Source organism: Sycon ciliatum, chromosome 4 (genome assembly GCF_964019385.1).
Source record: "Sycon ciliatum chromosome 4, ocSycCili1.1, whole genome shotgun sequence".
In the NCBI taxonomy this organism is placed as follows: domain Eukaryota; kingdom Metazoa; phylum Porifera; class Calcarea; order Leucosolenida; family Sycettidae; genus Sycon; species Sycon ciliatum.
The window spans coordinates 3,300,202-3,323,573 of NC_088646.1; the positions used below are offsets into that span (position 1 = coordinate 3,300,202).

General features: G+C 47.1%; 2 protein-coding genes across 13 annotated transcripts in view; both read right to left on the reverse strand.

The window, feature by feature from the left end:
• Positions 1 to 2,567: 2,567 nt before the first annotated feature.
• On the reverse strand, positions 2,568 to 12,210 carry LOC135813926 (large ribosomal subunit protein mL52-like). The gene is made up of 6 exons (XM_065326956.1): positions 12,039 to 12,210; positions 11,853 to 11,916; positions 11,362 to 11,429; positions 9,641 to 9,708; positions 4,612 to 4,768; positions 2,568 to 3,124 (listed from the first exon to the last, which is right to left on the reverse strand). Exons 1-6 carry the CDS (start codon positions 12,082 to 12,084, stop codon positions 2,958 to 2,960), a joined length of 570 nt encoding a protein of 189 aa, XP_065183028.1. The 5' UTR covers positions 12,085 to 12,210; the 3' UTR covers positions 2,568 to 2,957.
• A 908-nt stretch (positions 12,211 to 13,118) lies between these two features.
• The window catches only part of LOC135813929 (splicing factor 3B subunit 2-like), a 44,476-nt gene continuing 34,222 nt past the window's right edge, over positions 13,119 to 23,372 (reverse strand). For all 12 annotated transcript variants that reach the window (XM_065326969.1, XM_065326966.1, XM_065326962.1 and 9 more), the window contains 7 exons: positions 21,157 to 21,264; positions 17,067 to 17,174; positions 15,644 to 15,724; positions 15,247 to 15,314; positions 14,668 to 14,872; positions 14,406 to 14,435; positions 13,119 to 13,747 (listed from right to left, as the gene is read on the reverse strand). In XM_065326969.1, the coding sequence (XP_065183041.1) occupies positions 13,673 to 13,747; positions 14,406 to 14,435; positions 14,668 to 14,872; positions 15,247 to 15,314; positions 15,644 to 15,724; positions 17,067 to 17,174; positions 21,157 to 21,264 (675 nt within the window). In that variant the 3' untranslated portion in view covers positions 13,119 to 13,672. The remainder of the gene's footprint in view (positions 13,748 to 14,405; positions 14,436 to 14,667; positions 14,873 to 15,246; positions 15,315 to 15,643; positions 15,725 to 17,066; positions 17,175 to 21,156; positions 21,265 to 23,372) is intronic.

Consider the following 23,372-nt stretch of genomic DNA (forward strand, 5'->3'; position numbering starts at 1 on the left):
CGCGTCGCAGCACGTTGCAGGTGTCGCATGTCGTGTCGCAAAAAGTGGTATTGTGAATGGGCCAAAAAGGGACTATTAATCTATACTCTTCCTAGTACCTCATTCATTCACATGAGCATCATCCAGCAGGTCACAACCCGCAAGCTAATGACAAGGCATCGAGGATTATTATATCAGGGGCGTGGCACCCGCTACGACTGGAACGACCATGGCCGTACCACGTTTCGAAAAGTGTGGACCGTCTGGAACGTGCAAAACCGTAATAAAAAATCGGGACCCGTCAGATCTTTGACTCTTGTTTGACTCATACCTGACTCAACACGGCCATTAGGCACACTGGGTTCATGGCAACTTAGTTTTCTGCACGTGAACCATAAAATTCTATGACTAAAAATTAGTAAAAAATGTGCCAGAAGTACCCAGAACACAGGATTGTCTTTTTTTTTTTTACAAAATTTCCCCCGGGAGGACCCCCGGACCCCCCCCCCCCCCACAGCTCGCTGCTCCGTCCTTTGGTCGTACCGGTTCCCAAGCCCTTCGAGTATGCCCCTGTACAGTAACACCATCAGTTGGAATGATCTGTATGGAGTAGCAAAGCCGCAGCACCGAGATATGTTTAGCTGGTTTGCCACTCCAGTGAATCCTCCCGCTTCACGATGTACGCCTGGCTCCTGTACGCGATATTTGATTGGGAATATCTTACCATTCTGCACGAAAGGCCACATGAGTCAGTACCCCCCATCTCTACGGATCCTGAGTTTTTTTTTCATTTTCCAGCGGACTTCCCCTCTGATAAAATATGTTGGCATTGGTCCGGGTATGCAGTTCTGCTTGACCTTGGACATTTCTCTATGCACATGTATGTTCTACACATAGACTGTACTGGTAGTATCAAGTGCCAGGTAGTGGTATGATCACCGGGCTATGCTCTGCTGTGACATTGCACTATGCCAATACTACATGACATAATTATATGTAGTACAGGTCCTCCCTTGTTACAACGAGTCCGGTTAGTACATAAACCCCGTTAGTAAATAGAAATCTGAAATCCCGTGGCGAAATGTGGTCTATACAACTGTTTACAGGTCCGGTTACAACATAATCCGTTAGTACATAAAATCCGGTATAACGACCCTTTGCCCAGGTCCCAGGAGTGCCAAACCCTCAGTATAAAATAATATTGACCATGCAGGACCAAGGCCAAAACACGTAGGATAAAGCAGAAAGAGGAAACGTAGTATGTCTATGTATTCGTGAATATGGAAGATCCTTTGGATCCAAGGAAGGGTTACGTTGGAGATATTCAATTATCTTATAACGAGTTGAAGCATCGAAAATTTATGTTGTATCGAGGGTAGCCCCGGTAAGTACGAAGTAGTGCCTATTTTACCTTTAGCTGCAAGTCCTGCTACAAGATAAGTCTCGTTATAAGATAACTTTTTCGATGGCCCAGAGATTATCTACTAACGAGGGAGGACCTGTACTAGGCATGGCTCTCCAAGCTGCAGGAGATAGACTAACTTGGCTTGACACTGTTGACAGGTGCGTCGACTCTGCTCCTGTCTAACAGGTTCAGGGAAGATGCGAGCTGTGTTTATTATTATTATTATTAGGCATGGCTAGCCTGTACTTTGTTGCATTGCAATGTCCTTGGACTGGCTCCGAGTGCCGCACCGTCCCATGCCGGACCTGCTCTCGGAAGTTACATGTCCCCAGTATCTGGCTCAACACAAATTCAAGAAGTACCCTGCCCTTGCCCTATTTGCCTCTTTGAGGCACTGCATCCTATTTGCCTCTTTGAGGCACTGCATCGCCTTTAGGTGGCAGTTTCAAGATTCAAGGGTGTGTGTGTGTGTGTGTGCGTGCATGCGCTCGTGCATGGGTTGAAAGGGCACTGTCTGCTGTGAATAGTCCATCATGTGAGTGTTGTCCTGGTGCTACAGGTGTGTGAGTGTTCTTGAGCTCAGCTCCGGCTGGCCATGTTGATCTGTCAGGCTTACAGGTGTGTGTGTTCTTGTGCTCAGCTCCGGCTTGCCATGTTGATCTGTCAGGCCAATTGTTCTCTGTTCCCTCGAGCTTACCAGGTTTGCCAGGTTTTTCTTCTGACCCTTCCCGCACTGGTAGACATGCTAATTTCTCGTGGAAAGGCAAAAAACCCGCAATGATAACTCCCTCGCTGCTCGACCGGTTTGGTCTACCCATGTGGCCCTGTACCTACCTCGCCCAACTGTTTGAGCACTAGCCATTGGGCGAGGTAGGTACAGGGCCACATGGGTAGACCAAACCGGTCGAGCAGCGAGGGAGTTATCATTGTGGTTTTTTTGCCTTTCCGTCTTCACTGCGGTTTTCACTGACCATACTCATTCAAGTGTTTGTTTTCTTTATTTCACAGGATGTCCAGGGCAGCACAGCACGCCTAGCACACAGCATTGGCTCAATTCACCGAAGTTCATGCATTCTTGCTGGATACCACTTGCACATAGCAACCACTATGGTGAAACCTGTCTTTTAAAGACGACCACTCAAGCCAACTTGCCATGTGCAGATGGTCACCATATCCAGGGCAGTTGTAGTGGTCCTCCGGGAGAGGTGGTTGCTTTATCACAGGGGTCAACTTGACAGGTTTTACTGCAGTACAACTGTAATTCATAATTTCGCAAATTGCCCAAAAAAGGATGTCAAGTTTGACACCCACACAGGTAAATAAGGGCGAGAGTTAGGGTGTCACGCATGTCATGATGCGAGATGCCCACTGCTGTAGCACGCTGCTGTGATTACTGTGGCTGCTGGACCCAGCGAGCGGATGCAGTGATACACCATGCATGATCGTCATGTACATCACATGGACTGTGTGCGTGTACTCGTATCGTTTGAATTGCGTGTACAGGCAATGCATGCTAGGCACGAAGCGGCAGGAAGCTCACAGGTCATTGCTCTATCTTAAACTACTAACATCATCACGTTGACTCGAGCTGCTTCTTGATTGCGTCTTGGCTCATGACTTCAAACATGGCCAGCTTGCTGCTTCTGGCACGGCGATTGGCTGCCGCTCTGCCCTCCTGCAGTGTATACAAGATAGGCTTGCCTTCGTCCCTGTCCACATTCGGCGGCTGTGGAATGTCCTCTGCAAATTATACACACGCACGTACGCACATATTCATGTGGGTTAGTGTAGTCAACTGCACCTGCATCAGGTTCCTACAGTAGCGGCTGGCTGCGGTGGGCTGAGAAGGGGGGCAAGGGGTCGTCATCCTGAGATCATTGAAACGTTTTGCTCACAACAAAACAAACACGGACACACCGCAATGGATTTTCCACCAAAAACCTGAGCTGGCCTAGGGCAGCTGTGCCGAATTGTACAGGCAAGCCTGAAGCTAGTACCGTAAAGTACCGCCAGAGCGCCCCACCATCTCATCCTTTCGTGGTCGTATTGTGGAGGTGGTCTGCTGTTTGTAGGTCATACGACATGAACCTTGTACACATATAGCACGTTTTGCAGTCAATCCGTACCTTCGAGCGAACACAAGCTCCACACAAAACCTGCCAAGTGTGACCTTAGTACACTAAGATTCTTACATCGTACAAACTTCGTTGCACTCTGCCATACGATTTTCCTTTCTCTGGCTGTAAAATCAAGGTGGGGCGCTCTGGCGAGACGGGGCGCTCTGGCGGTACTTTACGGTAATATTCATGTCAAGCTGAAGCGTACGCATTTCACTTCACTATAGTGAAAACGAGAAAACGCGATTGTAATAAATTGCGGCAAAACGGACTTTTAAAAGGGGACGACCCGTGTTCAAGTCTTCGGCTGAGTTTGGAAACTGACTCGTGTTGAAGCTTGGGAACAAAACAATCTGGACCTTATACGCCTGAGTGCACCACGTTCCCGACCGCCACCCGTATGGGTAGGCAGAACAGCCGAGACACGACCATAGTGGTCTTGCAGGACTTCCTGATTGACTGAAGACCTAGTTCATGCACCCTCCACTTAGACCGAAAGCCTCGTTTATACACGCTCCGCCTAGAATCAGATGTAACATACTGCAAGACCTCTATGAATAAATGCTACTAGTATACTTTTCTCCTAGCAGGTACGTCTTGTATTGTATTTCTATTTCTGTTGTCGTTGCTCTTTTTATTTTTATTTTTCATTTCCCAATTCCCAAGTCCATTCAGCACGTGCGAATTTGTGGGCGGTTTTCCACCGCTGACATTGACGCGTAAGTGCATAATTTTTTTTTTTAATTTCACGGTTCGCGTGAGACTCGGCTGAAGCCGAGTTTTCCGCATCCGCCATGGGAACGCCACCACCCTCTAGGATCAAAGGCGCAGATGCAGCGCCTAAACGGTGGGAGGTGAGTAGATCAGACCCACCACCAAGTGTCAAAGACCGAAATCCCATTAGCTGCATCCATGTTACCCTCGTGCCAGGCCACGAGTTCCCAATTAACTGTGGGTCGCAGCACGGCTGGAAAAATTCCTTCCGCTTCCAAGCAGGACTTGAACCTGGTAATAATAATAATAATAATAACACTTTTCTCCTGGCATTGGATATAAAAACACTTCTTGAGGACCCTGCATACCCAAATATCGGGTCATCGATTCACTTACCTGCGGTGGCACTGAGAATGGGTACATCCCTGGAGCGTTCGATGTTGGCTTCGAGTCTCTTTGGATGCATGGTGAGTTCATGCGGCCGCAGCTGCATACTCAGGGCATGTTGATACTTTCCAATCATCATCTCATTCACGGCCATTTCCACCATTGACTGAACACAAGGCAGAGAGTGAACACACAACGGACAAAGACTGATGAATGTTAGACTTAACCAGGACAAACAACCACACCAACACAAGTCATGTACAAATCAACATGCACAGACTATGGCAGCGAGCAGTTGGAAGACCTACAGTCCCCAACACCCTGGTACTACACAATACCCTACAGTCCATTCATCAAAGGATGACCTCTGGCTCTGGTGAGCTTCCGTATTTGGTGATTTTCGGCTATCGCACACGGTGCAGTGTCACGAAATTAGAAACAGGTAAAAGTTTCCTCGGAGACAAAACAGCTACAGTGGTCCCTCTATAAACCGGCACCATTTGTGCCACGGAAAATCTGCTGGATTAGGGAGGGTGCTGGATTAACAAATCTGATTGACTGCTGCAATGTGCATGAAGAGGACATTTTGGCTACTGAAAATCGTGCTGGTTATCGAGGGTGCTGGATTATCAAGTGCTGGATCAGAGAGGGACGACTGTATAACACTTAGTAGGAGCAGCAGACACTTGAGGTTATTCAATAACATCCTGAAATCGTGCAGTTTCCTCTTGCCTGTACATCACCTAAAGAGAAGGCACGAAAGATTTAATACTTGTGAAAAATTTCAGAATGTTGTTGAAGAACCGGAAGCCAGCATTTCGTGGAGCGTGTGCAGGAAACTGAAGCATGCATGTTGACAAGACGACGTGTTGTTTCTTTGCTGCTTCTGCTGTGACTGAATGCCGATGCTCTTCCTCCGCGTTTGTTTCCTAACGTCGCCATGCCAGGCAGGAAAGATTATTCTCCTGGGGAGAGGTCCAGACTCCATAGTGTTGCGCTTTCTCGATTTCTTTGAAATGGAGGGGCATGAGAAACGCATGGTTCGCACAGGGCCTTGAACGCCTTGAAAGTGCTTGAATTTTGAAAAATCCTTCAAGGCCCTTGAATAGTTCTTGAATTTTGGAAAAAAGCGCAGAAAGGCCTTGAAAAGCCTTGAAAAACGGTTTTTGTTCAAAAATGACACCTCAGACCGCGGTCACACATGTCTTTGGCGGGACTTCCACCTCCGCCGTAGCTGTGTGTGACCGCGGCATTAGCCTTCTAAAAACGGTTACTTTTTTCCGTTGACGTCGCGCTTGTCGAACATTGAAAACAGCTTTTGCTCGACTTGGGCTTCCATCAATCACTTTTGTTTTGTTTCCTGTGACACGAAGAAAATGGGCAAGTGCTCGTTTCAAGCGAAGTGGCTCGAGGAGCAGAAGTACAAGTCATGGCTGGCCGGCGATTCGGATAAACACCGTGCTCGGTGTAAGCTGTGCAGAACGACTTTCTCAGTCGCCGCCATGGGCGAAGCTGCCCTTAGCAGCCATGCTGACGGGAAAAAACATCGTGAGATGCGTTCCTGTGCCAGCTCATCAGTTGGCATGAGATCGTTCCTGCCCCAGCAGCCGTCGTCGCCGTCGTCTACTGCAGCTGCTGCAGAATCAGTTGCTCCAAGTTCAACGTTGGTGCAATTCGTCAGCACTAGGGAGACGCTGAAAGCTGAGGTCCTCTGGGCTCTGACTGTCATTGCCAAAAACTTCTCGTTCCGAAGTTCGCAAGGAATGAGCGCCTTGTTTGCAGAGATGTTTCCGGACTCGGCCATCGCAAAGAAGTTTCGCTGCGGCGAGCAGAAGGTCAATTACATTGCCACGTACGGAATCGCTCCGTACCTGCAGACTCTTCTCACGTCGAAGGTGAGTTTCTTTGTCGTGGCGTCGCCAGTACTGTACATGTATTTCCGAATCAATCGTTCGTGTTGTATCTATTTTCTGTTCGTGAAACTTTCAGATCAAGACGTCGAACGACTATGTCGTCATGTTCGACGAAAGCTGAACGATGTTGTTCAGTTGAAGCAGATGGATATTTTAGTGCGTATTTGGGACGACGGCAGAGTCGTGACTCGCTATGTCACTTCCAACTTTGTTGGTCATGCTTATGCGAACACACTCCAGGATGAGTAACGTATGGTAATGATCGTGTTGTGTGTGTGTGTGGGGGGGGGGGGGGGGGGGGGGGATGAGTGAAAAATGATGGGGAAATGGGCCTTGGAAGGGCCTTGACATTTTTTGTCCATATCTCGAGCGTGAGGTGAGGAGGACGGTGTGGCAACAACAACCATCAGCAGGATAGGTGCTGCTGCTATTGCTTTGTGTCATGTAGCTGACTGCGCTGCATAGCCGCAGGACGACCTAGCTTCTGGTGGAGATTGTGAGACTCAAGGTCGCCGACAAGTTATTGTTGACAGCTTTCCTAGAGGTCCCATCAGAAGTAAGGTTCACGTTGTCCATTTGAAGAAAGAGCTCTCCACCGTCGACAAAGTGTTGGCCCTCGGCAAGTAGGACATAAAACAGTTTGCAGATATGGCACGCACCACCTTCTGGAAAACATTGCATTCTATTGGATTCCGCTATAGCAAGACAGAGGGCAACACAATGCTGCTGATGGAGCGCAATGACATCGTCACGTGGCTGTGTCTCTACCTAAGGGAGATCAAGGCACAGGGAGCTGGCAGACCCATCGTTTAGCTTGATGAAACATGGGTCAACACCCATCATACTGTGTTCAGAAAACGGTATGATAGTGGTGTTCCTGTTGGTACTCAGCAACCCTCTGAAGCTCCTTCTGGAAAGGGACAGCGCCTCATCATCCTGCATGCTGGTTCAAAGGATGGATTCGTGCCAAACTGCCAGTTGGTGTCTGTGGGCAACACCAAATCCCACGACTATCATGATGAAATGAATGCTCAGCATTTCACCGAATGATGGGCGGAACAGCTTCTGCCGAACCTTCCACCAGGTGCTGTTACTGCTATGGATAACGCGCTACAGTACGCGGCGTCATCTCGGAAATCCAGACCTGACTATCGAAACGCAACATCCTTTGGACGGCGAGTGTGCTGAAAAAACTGGAGCTCTTCGAGTCGGTCAGGGCTAACAAGCCCAAGACCAAGTCAACATACGTCCGTGATGAGATTGCAGCGGCGTAGGAGGGTGTTCGGCTGCCTGCCTGCCTACCTACTGTTGTGTTTTCAACCCAATCAAACTGGTACGAGCGTGGGTGAAGCAGGAGGTTGCCAAACACAACAAGATGCTCAAGATACACTGACGTAAAGCAGCACGTCTTTCAACGGCGCGACAGCAACACTGTGGCCAAACGCATGCCGTCACTGTGCTGGAAAGGTGGATGAGGCCTTCATCGCTGATGGCATCCAGGAAGAGATGCTCAGTCCCATCATTATCCACCTCGGAAATGACACCAGTGATGAGTAAGTAAATGACTTTGGCTCCAAAGCTGACGCTGACAGTGGAAAAACGTTCATCGTACAGGTTGCATTTGTTATCATATTGATACTTAGGCTGATGATGAAGAAGGGTAGGGAAGGGAAGGAAAATGAACAAGATGTGCGTGTGTGCGTGTGTGTTCACACGACAGTTCACAGCCTTATTTGCGGGCAAGCCCGCTGCTGCTTACCTCAAACACTGAACTTACAACTTCCAGCCAAGAACAAGGCAAGAAACACGCTGCACGTATGAGCCCGGACTCCGGAGCGGATGCCTCAGCAAGTTCTCTTCGGAGAATAGTCGCCAACTCGACCACGCCATGATCCCAAGAAGCGCTGACGAGATGTCATTGTTGACGACTTGCATGCCGCGGACATTCTTGAACAGCAGTGGTTAGCCATGGCACAGGATCGTCCAGCTTGGCGACGGAAGATCTCTGGGGACCGCTCCCTCCTCCGGCTCCTCCACCCGCCAAGCCGTTTAGCTGTGCATGCGGACAGTTGTTCCGCAGAAGTGGCGACCTCAAACGTCATCAGAATGTCTCTATCTCTATCACTTTCTCTTTCTGTTCATCTCTCTCTCTCTCTCTCTCTCTCTCTCTCTCTCTCTCTCTCTCTCTCTCTCTCTCTCTCTCTCTCTCTCTCTCTCTCTCTCTCTCTCTCTCTCTCAGTTGGTGTTTTGCACCTCTCTCTTTCACTACGATCTATCTCTCCAATGCTTTCTCTTTCTTCCTCGCTCCCTTCTTTTTTCTGTCTTATCACATGCATGGACCTTTCGTTTTATCAGCCCTATCCTTATTTTCACTTTATCAGCCCTATCCTTATTTTCACTTCTGTTATTATGCCGGCAGCTGCTGATCTGCACTAGGGCTATTCTGCACACCCCTAACTGGTGGAATTATATTTTGATGGGAAATATTCTTGAATGTCTTGACTATGCATGCATCTAAGCAAGTACACACCGCCAGCCAATTCATGCTTACGCCAGTAAACATGGCATGTGATGCATGACAGGGCCTGTAAATGTATCAAAACATGATGTGAACAGCAATCCCCGGAGTAAACTACCAGAAGGAAACACGAAGAAGGTGACCGTTACCTTTCACAATTCTTCAAACGGGAGACTCATGCATGCACTGGTTAAAAACGAGTTAAAAAGGTTACCTCAAACGGGGTTCGAACCGCATAATGTACTGTTGGAAGTGGAGTCAAAAGGCCAGGATTTTCAAGGTTTTCCTAATTCAGTGCTTTTGGGGCAAAACCTGGCCGGAATCCTATCCATGGTCCGCTTACATTTTGGAGAAATAGACTTCAGAAACATAAGGGGAAGAGCATTCCAAAGGGGAGGGCAAGCACTTTTTTACTCAAGGTTTGACCCATTATGACCCAAGGAAGATTTAATATGATGACGTTTTTTTTATGAGAGGACTAAAATGGCCTGTATACATACATGTAAGGCATTACTCTGAACAGCAAACACAGTAAATGAAGGTGCAACATGGCTTATTGCACCTTCAGAAGTACACAATGTCATAGGCAGCAGCCCGAGCAGCTTACCGCGATAAAGCGCCGCCTGTTGTCACGGAAGACAGCATTGGAACTAAGCGGTGTCGGCTCATTCTTGTCTTAAGTTCAACAAAGCAAGTAACAGCAAGAGAATGATATGATCAGCTCCCTCGTACAGCAAGTAAAAGTGAGACAGTGATATGATCAGCTCCCTCGCACAAAACACAGGATAGTGGAAGAGGAGTATGCAATAGATTATACTCCCTTTTCCTCACTCAAAACCATAGAGGGGTTTCACACTGGAGACAAGTAGTTACTTGAGGCATTACAGTCCACGTGTACTGCATTTGAGTTCTCCACCAGCACAGATTACCCCACTTTTAAGCGTGAACAGTGCATGCCCCATGGGAAACACAGTGTCACTATACCGGTAATGCCAGCTTTTCTGCACATGCAACAGGAACACTCAAGTCCAGCAAATAGAATACCTTATCGCCTTCTTAGTATTTGACCCCACTAATTTCCCTGATACCTAAGCGGTCAAATATATCGCGTATTTGACTGCTTAGTCAAATACACGATATATTTGACTACTTATATTTGACTCCTTAGAACTTCTTGGACTTAGAAATTTTCTCTCCAACTTAGAAAAAGAAATTTTAGAAGAAAGCAGAAATACACAAGATGGGATTTGAACCCACAACCTTGTGAATCTCAGTCACTCTTCCTTACCACCCAGCCACTGTGCTACCGATGCTGAACCTAGTTTAAACAATGATCTTGACTTTCAATGCAGTACAATGCGGTATAGGCTATAGTATAATACTAGAATTACAAGGATATGTCGTATATGAAGAGAAACTATTGCGTGGAGAACACGATAAATAGATTATAGACCTCATAGTTGGTCTATACAGGATATATAGACCTCGTAAAAGACCTCGGGGGACCTCGGTCTTTTACTCGGTCTATATATCCTGTATAGACCTCCTAACCGGTCTATAATCTATACATATTAACCCTTTAGGGCCCACAATTATTTCAAGAAATGTACTGCATACGCGAGCCCAGGTACTTATCTGGTCGTAACTTTGGTGTCCTTTGGCCGATTTTGGTGATCTTGGGCTTTCTGGAAAGCTCTTGGCCAGAGGAACACAGCGATAGCCAGCAATACATCACTCGATCCACAGAACCAGCGCCGCAGCGCGATACGGCGCTCCAAAGCCAGCATTGCGAGCGCCCAACTCAAATTCTCTGCCATTTTAACAAATTGCATCGCAGATCACTCAAATTTTTTTACTGGAGAGCTGAGAAACATGCCTTTGCGATGACGTGAACTATCTGTAGCTGCGTGGGCCGCGAGTCAGGGAAAACCCCTAAAAACGAGTTCAAAATGCACGCGCTCGAGCTGACTCTGCTGAGCGAATTTAGTTCGAGTCTCGTATCTCCGTTCTCCGAACTCGGATCGCTTTCGGGTTTTTTCGAGCCGATAGCTGAGACAATTTTAATGTCGATAGCCCTTTCGATTGTTCGATTTGGTCAAGGGACGGCCAAGTTACGCCAGGTTGCGCTTTGAAAAGTATGCACTGTACACTGGTACGGATATATCCGTACTATGTGCCTCCACACACAGATGCGCACATGCACGCACATACATACTGACACATGTGCACCCCCCCCCCCCCCCACACACACACACATACACTCACGAGCATGCGCGCACACACGAAAACACACACACACACACACACACACACACACACAAACTATACCTGCGTATGACCAGTCTGGAATATCACACAGTGGACCGTAAGACACACTATCGGCAGGCAGGCCAATTCTACAAATCAAACAGCATTGCCACAGCCATACGCATACACACACGCACACACACATACACGTACGGTAAGTAAAAATACAGACATATCCATACTTCCCATCTCCGTGCAACTGCCTAACAAGTACATGATGTTTCACGATCACACACTCAGCACAAGCATTTCGTGAAGCTACATATGTAACGTACTGAGAGTAGTCAATCAATAATTGATTAACTTGGTAGCATGTTACATCGTAGCAGTGGACTCAACCGGTGTGAAAATGCACAGTACTTCACCACTACAATACAATACCATGACAGCTCTGGACGAGGTAGAAGCAGGCCCCCAAATAAACTTATTGTATTGCTTCTCCCTGAATTCCCACACCCAGCCCAAATACAAATGAACACTGCTAGAATGTGAACGAACGTAAAAGAGCTTACCGCTTTCTGAAATCCCCACCAGCAAGACTATTTGCTGAAGTATGAATATATCTTTGACATTCGACTGCAGAGTAGACAGGAATGAGCACGAAGCACAGCAACAATAGAGAAACACGATTTTCAGGGTTGCGACTGAAATTACTCAAACGGTGACTTTCGAAAAATGATCTGAGATTGGGAGTATACCTGCGAGTAGGGGTGATTTCACACCCTGCAGAAGAAGACGTGACATTCCTTCGAGTTCAGCAGGAGTCCATCATACCAATACCCAGTAGTATTGCAGCTAGGTGAAAACTTCCAAAGACAATTATTCAACACAGCTAATTGCCAGGGAGCAGTAATTGTAAACACTGGTAAAAATATTTCACTACTCCTCTTTTTTGCACGAAATCTCTGTCATCGCCACAAAAGTTTCAAAACTGTCACGCGACACGGGTCAGGTGACAGCAAGCCAGGGGCAGGTATCCAGGAGTCGTATAAATACGACTCCCTTCGTCGCCAAAATGAAAAAGTCCTCTTATTCATGCACATATCCATTGGCCATTGGAGCAGTACTGTATCAGGAATAGGGACCACCAGGGAGTACTCCCTCGCGCTCCCTGGGGACCACTGGCACTGTAGACTATAATACACATTATCGCCTTCTTAGTATTTGACCCCACTAATTTCCCTGATACCTAAGCGGTCAAATATATCGCGTATTTGACTGCTTAGTCAAATACACGATATATTTGACTACTTATATTTGACTCCTTAGAACTTCTTGGACTTAGAAATTTTCTCTCCAACTTAGAAAAAGAAATTTTAGAAGAAAGCAGAAATACACAAGATGGGATTTGAACCCACAACCTTGTGAATCTCAGTCACTCTTCCTTACCACCCAGCCACTGTGCTACCGATGCTGAACCTAGTTTAAACAATGATCTTGACTTTCAATGCAGTACAATGCGGTATAGGCTATAGTATAATACTAGAATTACAAGGATATGTCGTATATGAAGAGAAACTATTGCGTGGAGAACACGATAAATAGATTATAGACCTCATAGTTGGTCTATACAGGATATATAGACCTCGTAAAAGACCTCGGGGGACCTCGGTCTTTTACTCGGTCTATATATCCTGTATAGACCTCCTAACCGGTCTATAATCTATACGTATTATACTCAGTATGATGTAGTCTCAGTTTAATACAGAGACACTGAGAGACACCGAGTATAACCTGTTCATGGAACAACACAGAATACAGACTAAAAAACTCTTCACGAGATGTTGACACCGAAGCGATGACTTCGGGCAAGTTCCAAGCCGGCTATAGCCAACTGATAATATTTTTGTGCAGCAGCCGCCGACAGAAAGAAGACAGAGAACTGAGAGCAGTTCATTAAATTTCAAGTTGTTACAAAACCAGACCACTCACTCACAACCGGGACATAGGTTCAAACTTCAAAGACATAATCAATAAGCAGTATGGTGGCTGTGTGGAAGCGGCTCAGCAGGTCCAGCAGTGTTGAGTCCCATACTGGGACAATGTGTTTCATACTTGGAGAATACGCCTGTGAGTGAAGGGGGGGGGGGGGTAATATGCTTTACTCAGTGGCATGGTAAATTTATGACGGTAGAAACGTACTTTTGATAGCCATGCATGGTAGTTTTATGAGCTGCATTTCACATACATTGCAGGTTTGTATGTCTCCACAGGGCATTGGGTATGAGCTAAATGAAGAACTTGCAACGGCAAGATAAAGAACTATGCTGAAAAGGAAACTATGAAATTAAAAAAAAAACATTGTCGAAACGCGATGGCAAGAACAATAATCTCAGAATTTGAATTCCTTGTACTTCTTGGCTCCTTTGGATGAGTCGACTGGCTTCTTGCGTTTCACTTGCTGTGGCTACAAGACCCAAAACATGTTCACAACATGCACACACACACACGCACGCAAACAGAAAGCGTAAGTTATTCGTGTCGGCTTCCAATCACAAAACTAAGATGAGATGATGTGGATACAGAACCACCCTTAGCATCATCATGGTTAGTCTGGGGATGGTACAAGTCAGGAGCATTGGACTGGTGGGGGAGGGGGGGGGGGGGGGGGGAGATATTAAAGGGGCAGAAGCCACCGCTAAGTTTTCGCCGAATCGGTGATGAATCGATAATTATATACGGCACTGCTCTTTCTTCTTGCTCACAAGAACAATACCAGCATACATACTGTATGTATGAGACACATGCACACACAAGCACACGTATAGTGACGTAAGCACACACAAGCACACACATGCACACACAAGCACACACAAGCACACATATAGTGACGTAAGCACACACACGCACACGCAAACACGCACACGCGCGCACAACCTGTGGAAGTGGCAGCGGCGATCTAAAGTACGCCGTTCTGGAAGGACGCAGAATACACCACCTTGGGTTAATTAAGGTGCTGGGGGCATCGGGCACAGGGGGGCCATGCAGCCCCCCCCCCCCTCCCCCCCCCAATCGTCACCTACATTGTCTTACTCATGACTTCCTGCACAATGTCATGCACTTACCCTTTTCTGCGTGTCATCAACAGTGTTGGGCTGCAAAGGATACCACAAAACACATGCAAACGAAAATTCATACAGCATACAGACCAAACAGCAAAACAAAAGCTGTTTCATCAGATGCATAGGCCTTTTCACGGAATTGGTTTTTCGACAAATACCCAAAATCGATAAGATATACTTATCTTGTTTTGCACCGGAAAGCTCAAGCCAGGTGCATTCTGGGTGTCTGTGATTAGGAGGTCTAGGTTTTGCGTTCTAAACTTACCCCAATGTCATACACGTGCTGCGAACCCATCATAGCGCCTCCAACATTGGCACCCTTCTCGGGCAAGACCTCGTAAAGTGATGGAGTGTCCTCGCCTTCTAGAACCTCCTCTGTCGGCTCCACAGCGGTCTGCTTACGCAGTTCGATCAGCTCCGGAGTCTCCAAGCCAGCAGGGATTGATGTAAGACCACTTGGAGTAGCAAGGCTGAATGAGAAGAAGAGTAAACATAGTATACGATGAGGGCCCTGTTTCGTAACAACAAAGGTCCAGTCCAATCGTGTTCATGAAGTACAATATGCATGACATGCAGCTGTCAGTGAAGATGCTCAACTAAGTCAACTTGAAATGAAAAGGCTCGGCTCCAGACTTTGCAAGAAAGAGAAGATCCATCAACACAAATGTATGTTATGTGTAGGAATGTCTTTTTAAGAACTTTGTGTTGTGTTCGCGTTGTGTCTTCTTGCGAACTTTGTGTTATAAATTGGAGGTGAAGTATAGGAATGTCTTTGTCAAGACATTATCATCATCATCATCATCATTATCACTATGGCCAGTATGGGGTGACTAAGATGATTTACCCTTCCAGGGGTGTGACAAGTCCCGTGTCGTCCGGTCCCTCCTCGTCATCTTCATCACTGGACTCCTCCTGAAAACCCAACAACAACAGCGCGAACATGATGGTGAGACTGACACTGGTACAAACAAAGTTGCAGATTCAGACAGGATTGGAACATAACATATTTCCCTGATTTTAAGTCGTACTTGATTATAAGTCGCATCCCCAGTTTCAGGTTACAGCCACATTGTTTACATTCACATACGTAGGATGTCACACCCGATTGTAAGTTGCCGCCGAAGTTTAGTGTAAAAAGGTGGGGAAATACAGTAACCCTTTCTTGTTCACTTCTGCTACACCAACATAAGCACCACTGTGCCAGTAAAAGCAGAGGACGCAACGTAGCGGTAACGGCTCACCTCTGATGACGATTCTTCCTCTGATTCGGACTCCAGCTCTCCCCACGTACTCATGTCTATGTTCTCATCACCACCGTATTGCTAATGTAGAAACAAATAAACACACACACACACACATGTACACAGGTACACAAACATATTCAATCATCATTCATAATGATAGCAACCTTGCCACAACCCCCCCCCCCCCCCCCGCAAAAGAGGAGCTTGAAGGTTGTCAAGGCAGCGTGGAGTGCTTCAGATGACAATCACTCTACAATAATGAACTTTCGTAGAAAGCGAATGACCCAAATATAGAGATTACCATTCCAACTTCCACCAACTTCTACTGCTCACAAACGTACAATCTCGTTCTTCTGAATCCCTTAGAACATTCGAAATCACTGAGTTTCAGGGTAAGTGCCATATTTGGCATTATTTGCAAAGCAGGCGGAGAAAGATCTTCCTAGAAATGCTTGGAACACCAACAAAATATTAGAACACTCGAGCAAGTTATTGTAAGAGCGGTATGCATATACAGTCGTCCCTCTCTAATCCGGCACCTTTTGCTACGGCGTTTTCTGCTGGATTAACGAGGGTGCTGGATTAAGAAATCCTGCCCTCTGACCCGGCCCCACCCAATTGCATGCATGTATCATACGTCAAAACGCAGGGTTTTTCTGTGTCGACCCAAGTATTTGGTGCACGGCTTTATATTCTCAACTGTTCTCCAGGAATATACACAGTGATAAAGTGATAAAGTAAAACAGAGAACATGTTCACATTGTACTCTTGCACACACACGCACACACACCTGAAATTTGGCAGGACACTACTCCTTGCTAAAATAAGAAAGTATGGTTGACTGCTTAGTATGGTTGACTGTAGTTAGTTTTAGAACGTCAGTGCCGTCGGTCAGTGTTGTGCAATGTTATCGCATGAGCTGATTGTTTAGTATCTGGTGGTGTTAGTGAACAGTATAGCGTAACTTGTACTAGTTGTAGTTCCTTGGTCTTTCTCTTTGTATAAATTGAGTTAGGGTTCGGAAAAGTCCTAACAACCAACCGAACTGAACTCTACCGCGCGAGGTCGAGTACAGTTGTCAACTGAACTGAACTCTGAAGTGGCCCCGCGCGCGCGGCACTGACCAGACTGGCCTAGCCTGGCCTGGCAAGGAGTGCACCTGTACGGTACGCGATTTACGACTGCCGGATTATGAAATCAAACTACGTGCAGTTTGAGCGATTCGTTTCAAAAAGTCACTGCCGGAGGCGGAATTCAAGTGCCGGATTAAGATGTAGGAATTGAACGAAAAAAATCGGTTTCGTCAGAAAGTGCGCCGGTTGGCAAGGGTTCCGGATAAACAAGTGCCGGATTAGAGAGGGACGACTGTACTACAATAGTATGTCCTTATGGGAGCTACTGTGAATACGAATCCTCTTACCAATATTGCTGATGCTGCTGTTCCAAACACGTCACCATACAGAGGCTTGCCACCCTCATCTACTGGAGGTTTGCCCCAACCACCAGCATGATAGCCAAACGAACAGCTCTACAAGAAGAACACCAAGAGAAGCAGCAGCAGAAAAGAAGCAATTACCACCCGGACTACTTGTACAAGCAATTTCTCACACGCACTCAGTCTGAAGCAGGGCAAGAGACACTCAGTCTGAAGCAGGGCAAGAGACACTCGGCAAAATACGATAATAATAGCTGTTCATGTAAGTGTTCCAGTGAATACAGGAGAATGAAGAATCCAGCTGATTCATACTCAATTTCAAGTACGGGAAACGTGCCACATCGCACAGAAACGAGAGAGCTTGGAAGCTCGGGGCCCTACGCTATGCTTTTTTGCCTTGATGACCTAGACAAAAAAAAAGCATAGGGATGTTATAAATTCTTTAAAAAATTCCTTTTTTTAAGACATAACCTGGGATTCGAACCCGCACTATCGCGCGCCCTGCATGCATCCCCCGATACACTTCGTACAGCATACATACTAATTCTTCCAAGTTGTTTCACATTGTGATCTTGCATTCGGAAGCCCTATTTGAATATGCATTGTGGCCAGCCGTCTTTGATGGCACGGTACGGTAGGGGATAGGTACGGGACAGGTACGATCGAGGGTAATACGACACCGTCTCCCGTACCGTACCGTACCGTACCATCAAACACAGCTGGCCACATACAGCTGCCCGCAATATTCAAATAGGGCTTTCAAACGCAAGATAATAACGTAAAGCAACTTGGAAGAATGGGTATGAATGCGAAGTATCACGGCTGTTACGGGGAGGTCACTTGGCAAGATGGCGGCGACCTGTAGCAACGCCCCTGGCAACAGAGGTCACACGGAAAGCGTGGGTACGCTCATCGCATTTTTCAAATTTTCAAGATCATTTCTGCAGAAAGAAAAGGTTCTGTCACTTCGAATACTTGAAATAGTACTTTTATGGATTTCGTCTCTTCAGTCTCTTGCTCGTCAAAAAATGTTGTTGGAGGCAGCTGTGCTCCGCGAAGTGCAACGGATACCGCTCAGTAGCAGATAAAGGAGATGTGCTTCGCAGGACTCTTTCGCAAAATGACGACCTGCGCCTCGGATCGGAGGAGAACTTTTTGTCAAGTTTACTCAATCTCCGGACAGCTATAGCTGTTTCGACCTTGTTAGGTCTCATCAGCGGAGTTCACAGTGTGTGGCCGAACAGATCAGCAAGAATTAGTTTCAACCCTGTCACAGTGTTAGGTCTCATCAGGGGAGCTCAGAGTGTGTGGCCGAACAGATCAGCAAGAATAAATTTCGACCTTGTTAGGTCTCATCAGCGGAGCTCCGAGTGTGTGGCCGAACAGATTAGTAAGAATTAATTTCAACCTTGTTAGGTCTCAGAGGAGCTCAGAGTGTGTGGCCGAACAGATCAGCAAGAATTAATTTCAACCTTGTTAGGTCTCATCAGAGGAGCTCAGAGTGTGTGGCCGAACAGATCAGCAAGAATTAATTTCAACCCTGTACAAGGAAGGACATGGCACTCGAGAAGGTGAAGCTTAGGAGTCACATTGCCTAACTTGCGTGCCAGAACCTCCGCTCTGCAGGTGGCCATGAAGGTGTGGATGGCATCACCCAGAACCTGCCTTGTTGCTGTTGTAAAAACCAGCTTGCCGCTGAACAGCTTGCGACATGCTGCATACTCTGTGAAGAGTCTCGAGTAGCGATCTCTCAAGGACTTTGCCTGGGCAAGCAGCTGAACCTCGCCGCTGTCCGCAGGTGTGCGGCTCTGCACGACTGTAAGGGGAACAGAAGTGAGGGCAGCAATGGCATCCGGTTTTAACGCACGGTGTATGTGGTTGCCGACAAATGCTCCGGAGTGATATGCTTGCCGCTTTATTTGGTACTGTGGCAGTACTGCTTCCAAGGAAGTTACGCACGGGCCAGCTGCTTTTTTTAAATCTTTTACTGTTAATTTCTCATGCTCTTTTCGAGCCACATCACCTCTCATTCATCAAATTGAGTTCCTTTTCTTTCTCCTTCCATAGGAAGTGCAGATTTGATGCCACAGTCTGCAAGCCAGCAGCCACTACTTCCTGCTGCTGAATGTGCAGCGTCACACACTGCAGCTGCCTAAGAATGCTTTGTGCTTCTGACTGTAGGTGTAGTTATTGTGTTGCTGTGTCGTGTACGTTCTTGTAGCGTCACAAACTGCAGCTGACTAAGAATGCTTTGTGCTTCTGACTGTAGGTGTAGTTGTTGTGTTGCTGTGTCGTGTACGTTCTTGTAGGCAGTGATAAGTGCTGTAAACGCTGCAGAGTCACCGTCATCTGCAGCAAGAAACATACATTTGCTCAGTGCAATATCGATTTGATGTGCGTCAGCACAAAGTGCACCGTAAATCCAGGGATAAATCCCTAGATCTAGGTGGAGCACAGGAATACACACGTCTTGCAGCTCAACAGGAAGAATGGCTTTTCTAATCACGTTGTTGTACCGCCGTGCGTGCTGCAAGTTGGCACCTGCTGCAACGAACGCTGTATTTAAAGCGTTCCGGCAGCAAGTGAGCAATTGCTTTGTATGGCGGTGATGCAATGTCGTACAGTTTCATCAGGGGAATATCCATGCCAATTGTTGCATCGTCTAAATGCAGACTGGATGAGGCTGGAGCTACATGCATATTCATATGCATGAGTTTTTTGGTCATCACACAACACATTAATACTCAGCACAGATTCAATGGCTTTCGCATGATCTCTCACAAGGTGCAGAGTTCCACGGCTAGTACTACACAACTTTTCACCGCCTAACCTGCATACCAGCTGTAACTTTTCTTGGTGTTTTTCCATTTCAAATCCACTGAATAAATAACAATTTCCACTAAATGTTGCTAGAGATTTGGACCCAGCGGGGCCAACAAGGAATCAGCGGGGCCCCAGCAGTAACAAAAAACAGCTACACAGATACTCTTCTCCTCGGCAAAACTACCCTTGACGTGACGAAAACTCGTTGAGCACCTCAAGGAGGCAACAAACTTCGGTGACTAGAACGATCGAACGGCAACAACTTCAGAGACAAATTTCCATGAAGAATGGCTTTTCTCAGCGAAGGAAAGGTCAAATTCACTACTTTTTCTTTGGCGAAGCATGGTCAGGATGTTGCGCAACTGTAGCCGCGAGGACAGCTCGGCGCGGTGATCAGAAGTGGTGCTTTGGAGACCCAACTGAGCAGAGATTGCGTTCAAAATACACCTCCTTGAGTACAAATTTTGAACGTTGAGAACGGGAAAGTCCCGGGAAGCGCCATCTCCTGTACAAAAACCAAGTGGGCCCGTTTTGTACTGTCGTAACAGCCGTGAGCAAGAGTCCATAAACAAGAGTATGCAACTGTGATCTCTTTTCTATGGGCCAGATGCGCGGCGCGCTGCCTTCATTACATCATTCAGCTGCAGTCCGCGCACTGCGGAAAATCAAACACCGCACTTTCCCTCCAGTTTGAAATGAACTTTCGTACGGAACTGGAGTTCACGCGCCAGAATTCAGAGATTGTGTAGGTACTGGAACGAATCGAGCAAAAACGGATGGGCTCATGCGAGAAATTGAGAGTTTGGATGCATGCTTTCAGAGCGTGATGAAGGCAAGTTACGTAATGAAGGCAGCGCGCCGCGCACTGACCCATAACCACAGTTGCATACTCTTGTTTATGCACTCTTGCCGTGAGTGTATGGGGGAATGCATGTAGGGCGATAGTGCGGGTTCGAATCCCAGGATATGCCTGAAAAAAAGGAGAATTGAAAAATTTATAACATCCTATGCTTTATTGCCGTCAGATACGGATAGCGCCAGGCGTGACACAAACAAACACACAAACAAACACCAAATTAAAGCTGTGTGGACCCTGGCTAGCGCCAGACGTTACTGAAGTAACGTCTTCTGCATAGCTACGGGAATAAAGTTGACTTGACCTCAACTTGTTTGGCCCATTGCGCGATGCGTTTCCTGTATGCGAGAAGAGTATGAATCAGGCTTAAAGCCCAGCGCAGTGGCACTGCCATACCTCAGGAATAGGAGCATTTAGGCCGGCTATCTTCAAGTTTGGGTAGGTAGGCGGCGGGCCATAGCGCTGCATGGCAATCAACCAAGGCGGTGGCACCATTTGTTTACCCTGTAGATCAGACAACATAAGAGAACAAACATGACATGAAAAAAGCAATGTGCAGAGTCAATCGCATGCCTTTCTAAATCACTCTGGTTCTAAATCACATTCACTACGCCACTAAGTGGGGTTTGCTCAGAGAAATACTGAATCGACTTGCAGAAGGTGTACATCTAGAGCAGGCCAATCTGTGATAGTGCTCTGGGGGAAAACAAGCTACCTCATTTAGACACAAACAAACCGTCTAGCACACAGAAAGGGAGTAGAAGGAACCAGACCTGTAGTTACTACTGGACACTCTATTGATGGTGCGACGACGACGACGACATGAGAATACCCAGCCTATGCGTGTTCTAAGCTTCTAAACATCATTTCATTATTGGCAATCTGCTGCAGGGCATATACTGTAAAACTGGAAAGTCTAACGACCAAAACGTTTAATGTTTTTGTAATTTTGGCATGATTACGTGCAGAAAGTTTAACGATGGCTACCTGGCCACCCATCCGTATGCGCATCTTTACACAGACATCTTAGCGATAACGGGTTTTTTCAAATACCGAAAAAGAATAGGTCTTTTGCCAAATAAGACACGCACTGACTTGGCGGGGCATGGCACGCGTACTGAATGCGTGGCCCGTGCACGCGATGCATGCAGTGCATTCCTCAAGCGCGAGCTCTTGTTCCAGAACCGCAACGATCAATCACCGGTTTTGGCGTGTACTCGCCCACGTGGCCAGAAAAAAGTGGCTCTGCTGGATCGAAAAAACTGACAGCGAAGGGTTTCTGTTTTATTCTCGCTTTTTCATCGCTGTCCGCTGTTTGTTTAGAAAGTATCTCGTTGTGATTTACTTCTCGCTGGGCCTTTGCAGTGAGTTTGATACATCATGTAACATGGCTGATGAAGCGGGCCATGAGCCGAGCCCTTCTTCTCTTGCCGCGGTACGTTGCGATGAAGGGAACGTTGAAACTAGTCCTGTGCCTGAAAATGAAGTTGAAGATCCCAATGTTCGGTTTGTGATGCCTCCGGACAACGAGTCGTTTGAAAAATGGACGGTGAACCAGTTAAAGACGTACCTGCGAGCTAGAGGAGCCCGAGTGTCCGGGAAACGAGATGAGTTGCTCGAACGGTAAGTACCACTTCGGGATGCAGTCTTCAACTAACTTTTCGCAAAAGGAAAAGAAAATTGTATCGGTACATGTTTTTGCTTTCCAACTTCCTCCATCTGTTCAGGGCCAGGTTCTACCACAACGATCCAAAACTGCGCACACCAGATACATCTGGCGGCAGGCGTCGGCAAGGAAAACAGAAGAGTGCTGCCATTCAGAGCATTGTTGACGCTGAGCTCGTAGACGCCCATAGTGATGCAATAAGCACATCGTCCACGGTAGCAGCTATATCTCGTCCTAGTTTTCCTGAAACAGGGTGGGACACATCCAGCTCTGCTTTGCCAAATGACCTATCCCTTGGTGTGATTTTCGATCACCTCCAAGCCTGCGGCAAGCATGCTACCGTGAAAAGCCCTTCACCCGCGGATTCAACTTCTTCTTCTGGAGTAACATACATTCTGTGACCTGATGCAAGATTGCAATGTCTACTGAGACCCCGACCAGATACTTCATCAAAGCCAAGTGCTGGGCGTCCCAGTCCAAGAAAGAAAGTTATGCACTTGAGTGTTTAGTTGAAGCAGCTGCTACAACTTACTTACCTGATGTCTATCGCTTATGCACACTGCTCTTGCACGGCTGGAGTTGCTGGCTCGTGCCATCATCTCGTCGCACTGCTCCTAAGCATCGAGCACTGTGCGAAGAAGCAGCAGGATGTACCAGCAGAGCAGACTTGCACAACTGAGAAGCAGGCTTGGGGTCCTCTGCCTCGTCAAGTTGTCGCACAGCCAGTTTCTTCACTCGTAATTGAAAAAGCGGATCCGTCGAAGAATATGGATGACAGTGAGAATGTCCGGCGAGCATCCTCACTCTATGAGGCGAGAGGTCCTTCAACCAAAGAGATCAAGTGTGAGGAACTTGACACCGCAACCGGCCGCAGGCACCCCATTGCAACTTTGCTGTTGCGTGGAGAGGAGGTGCACAAGTGTCAGCCCAAGGTGGGCGCTGTCCC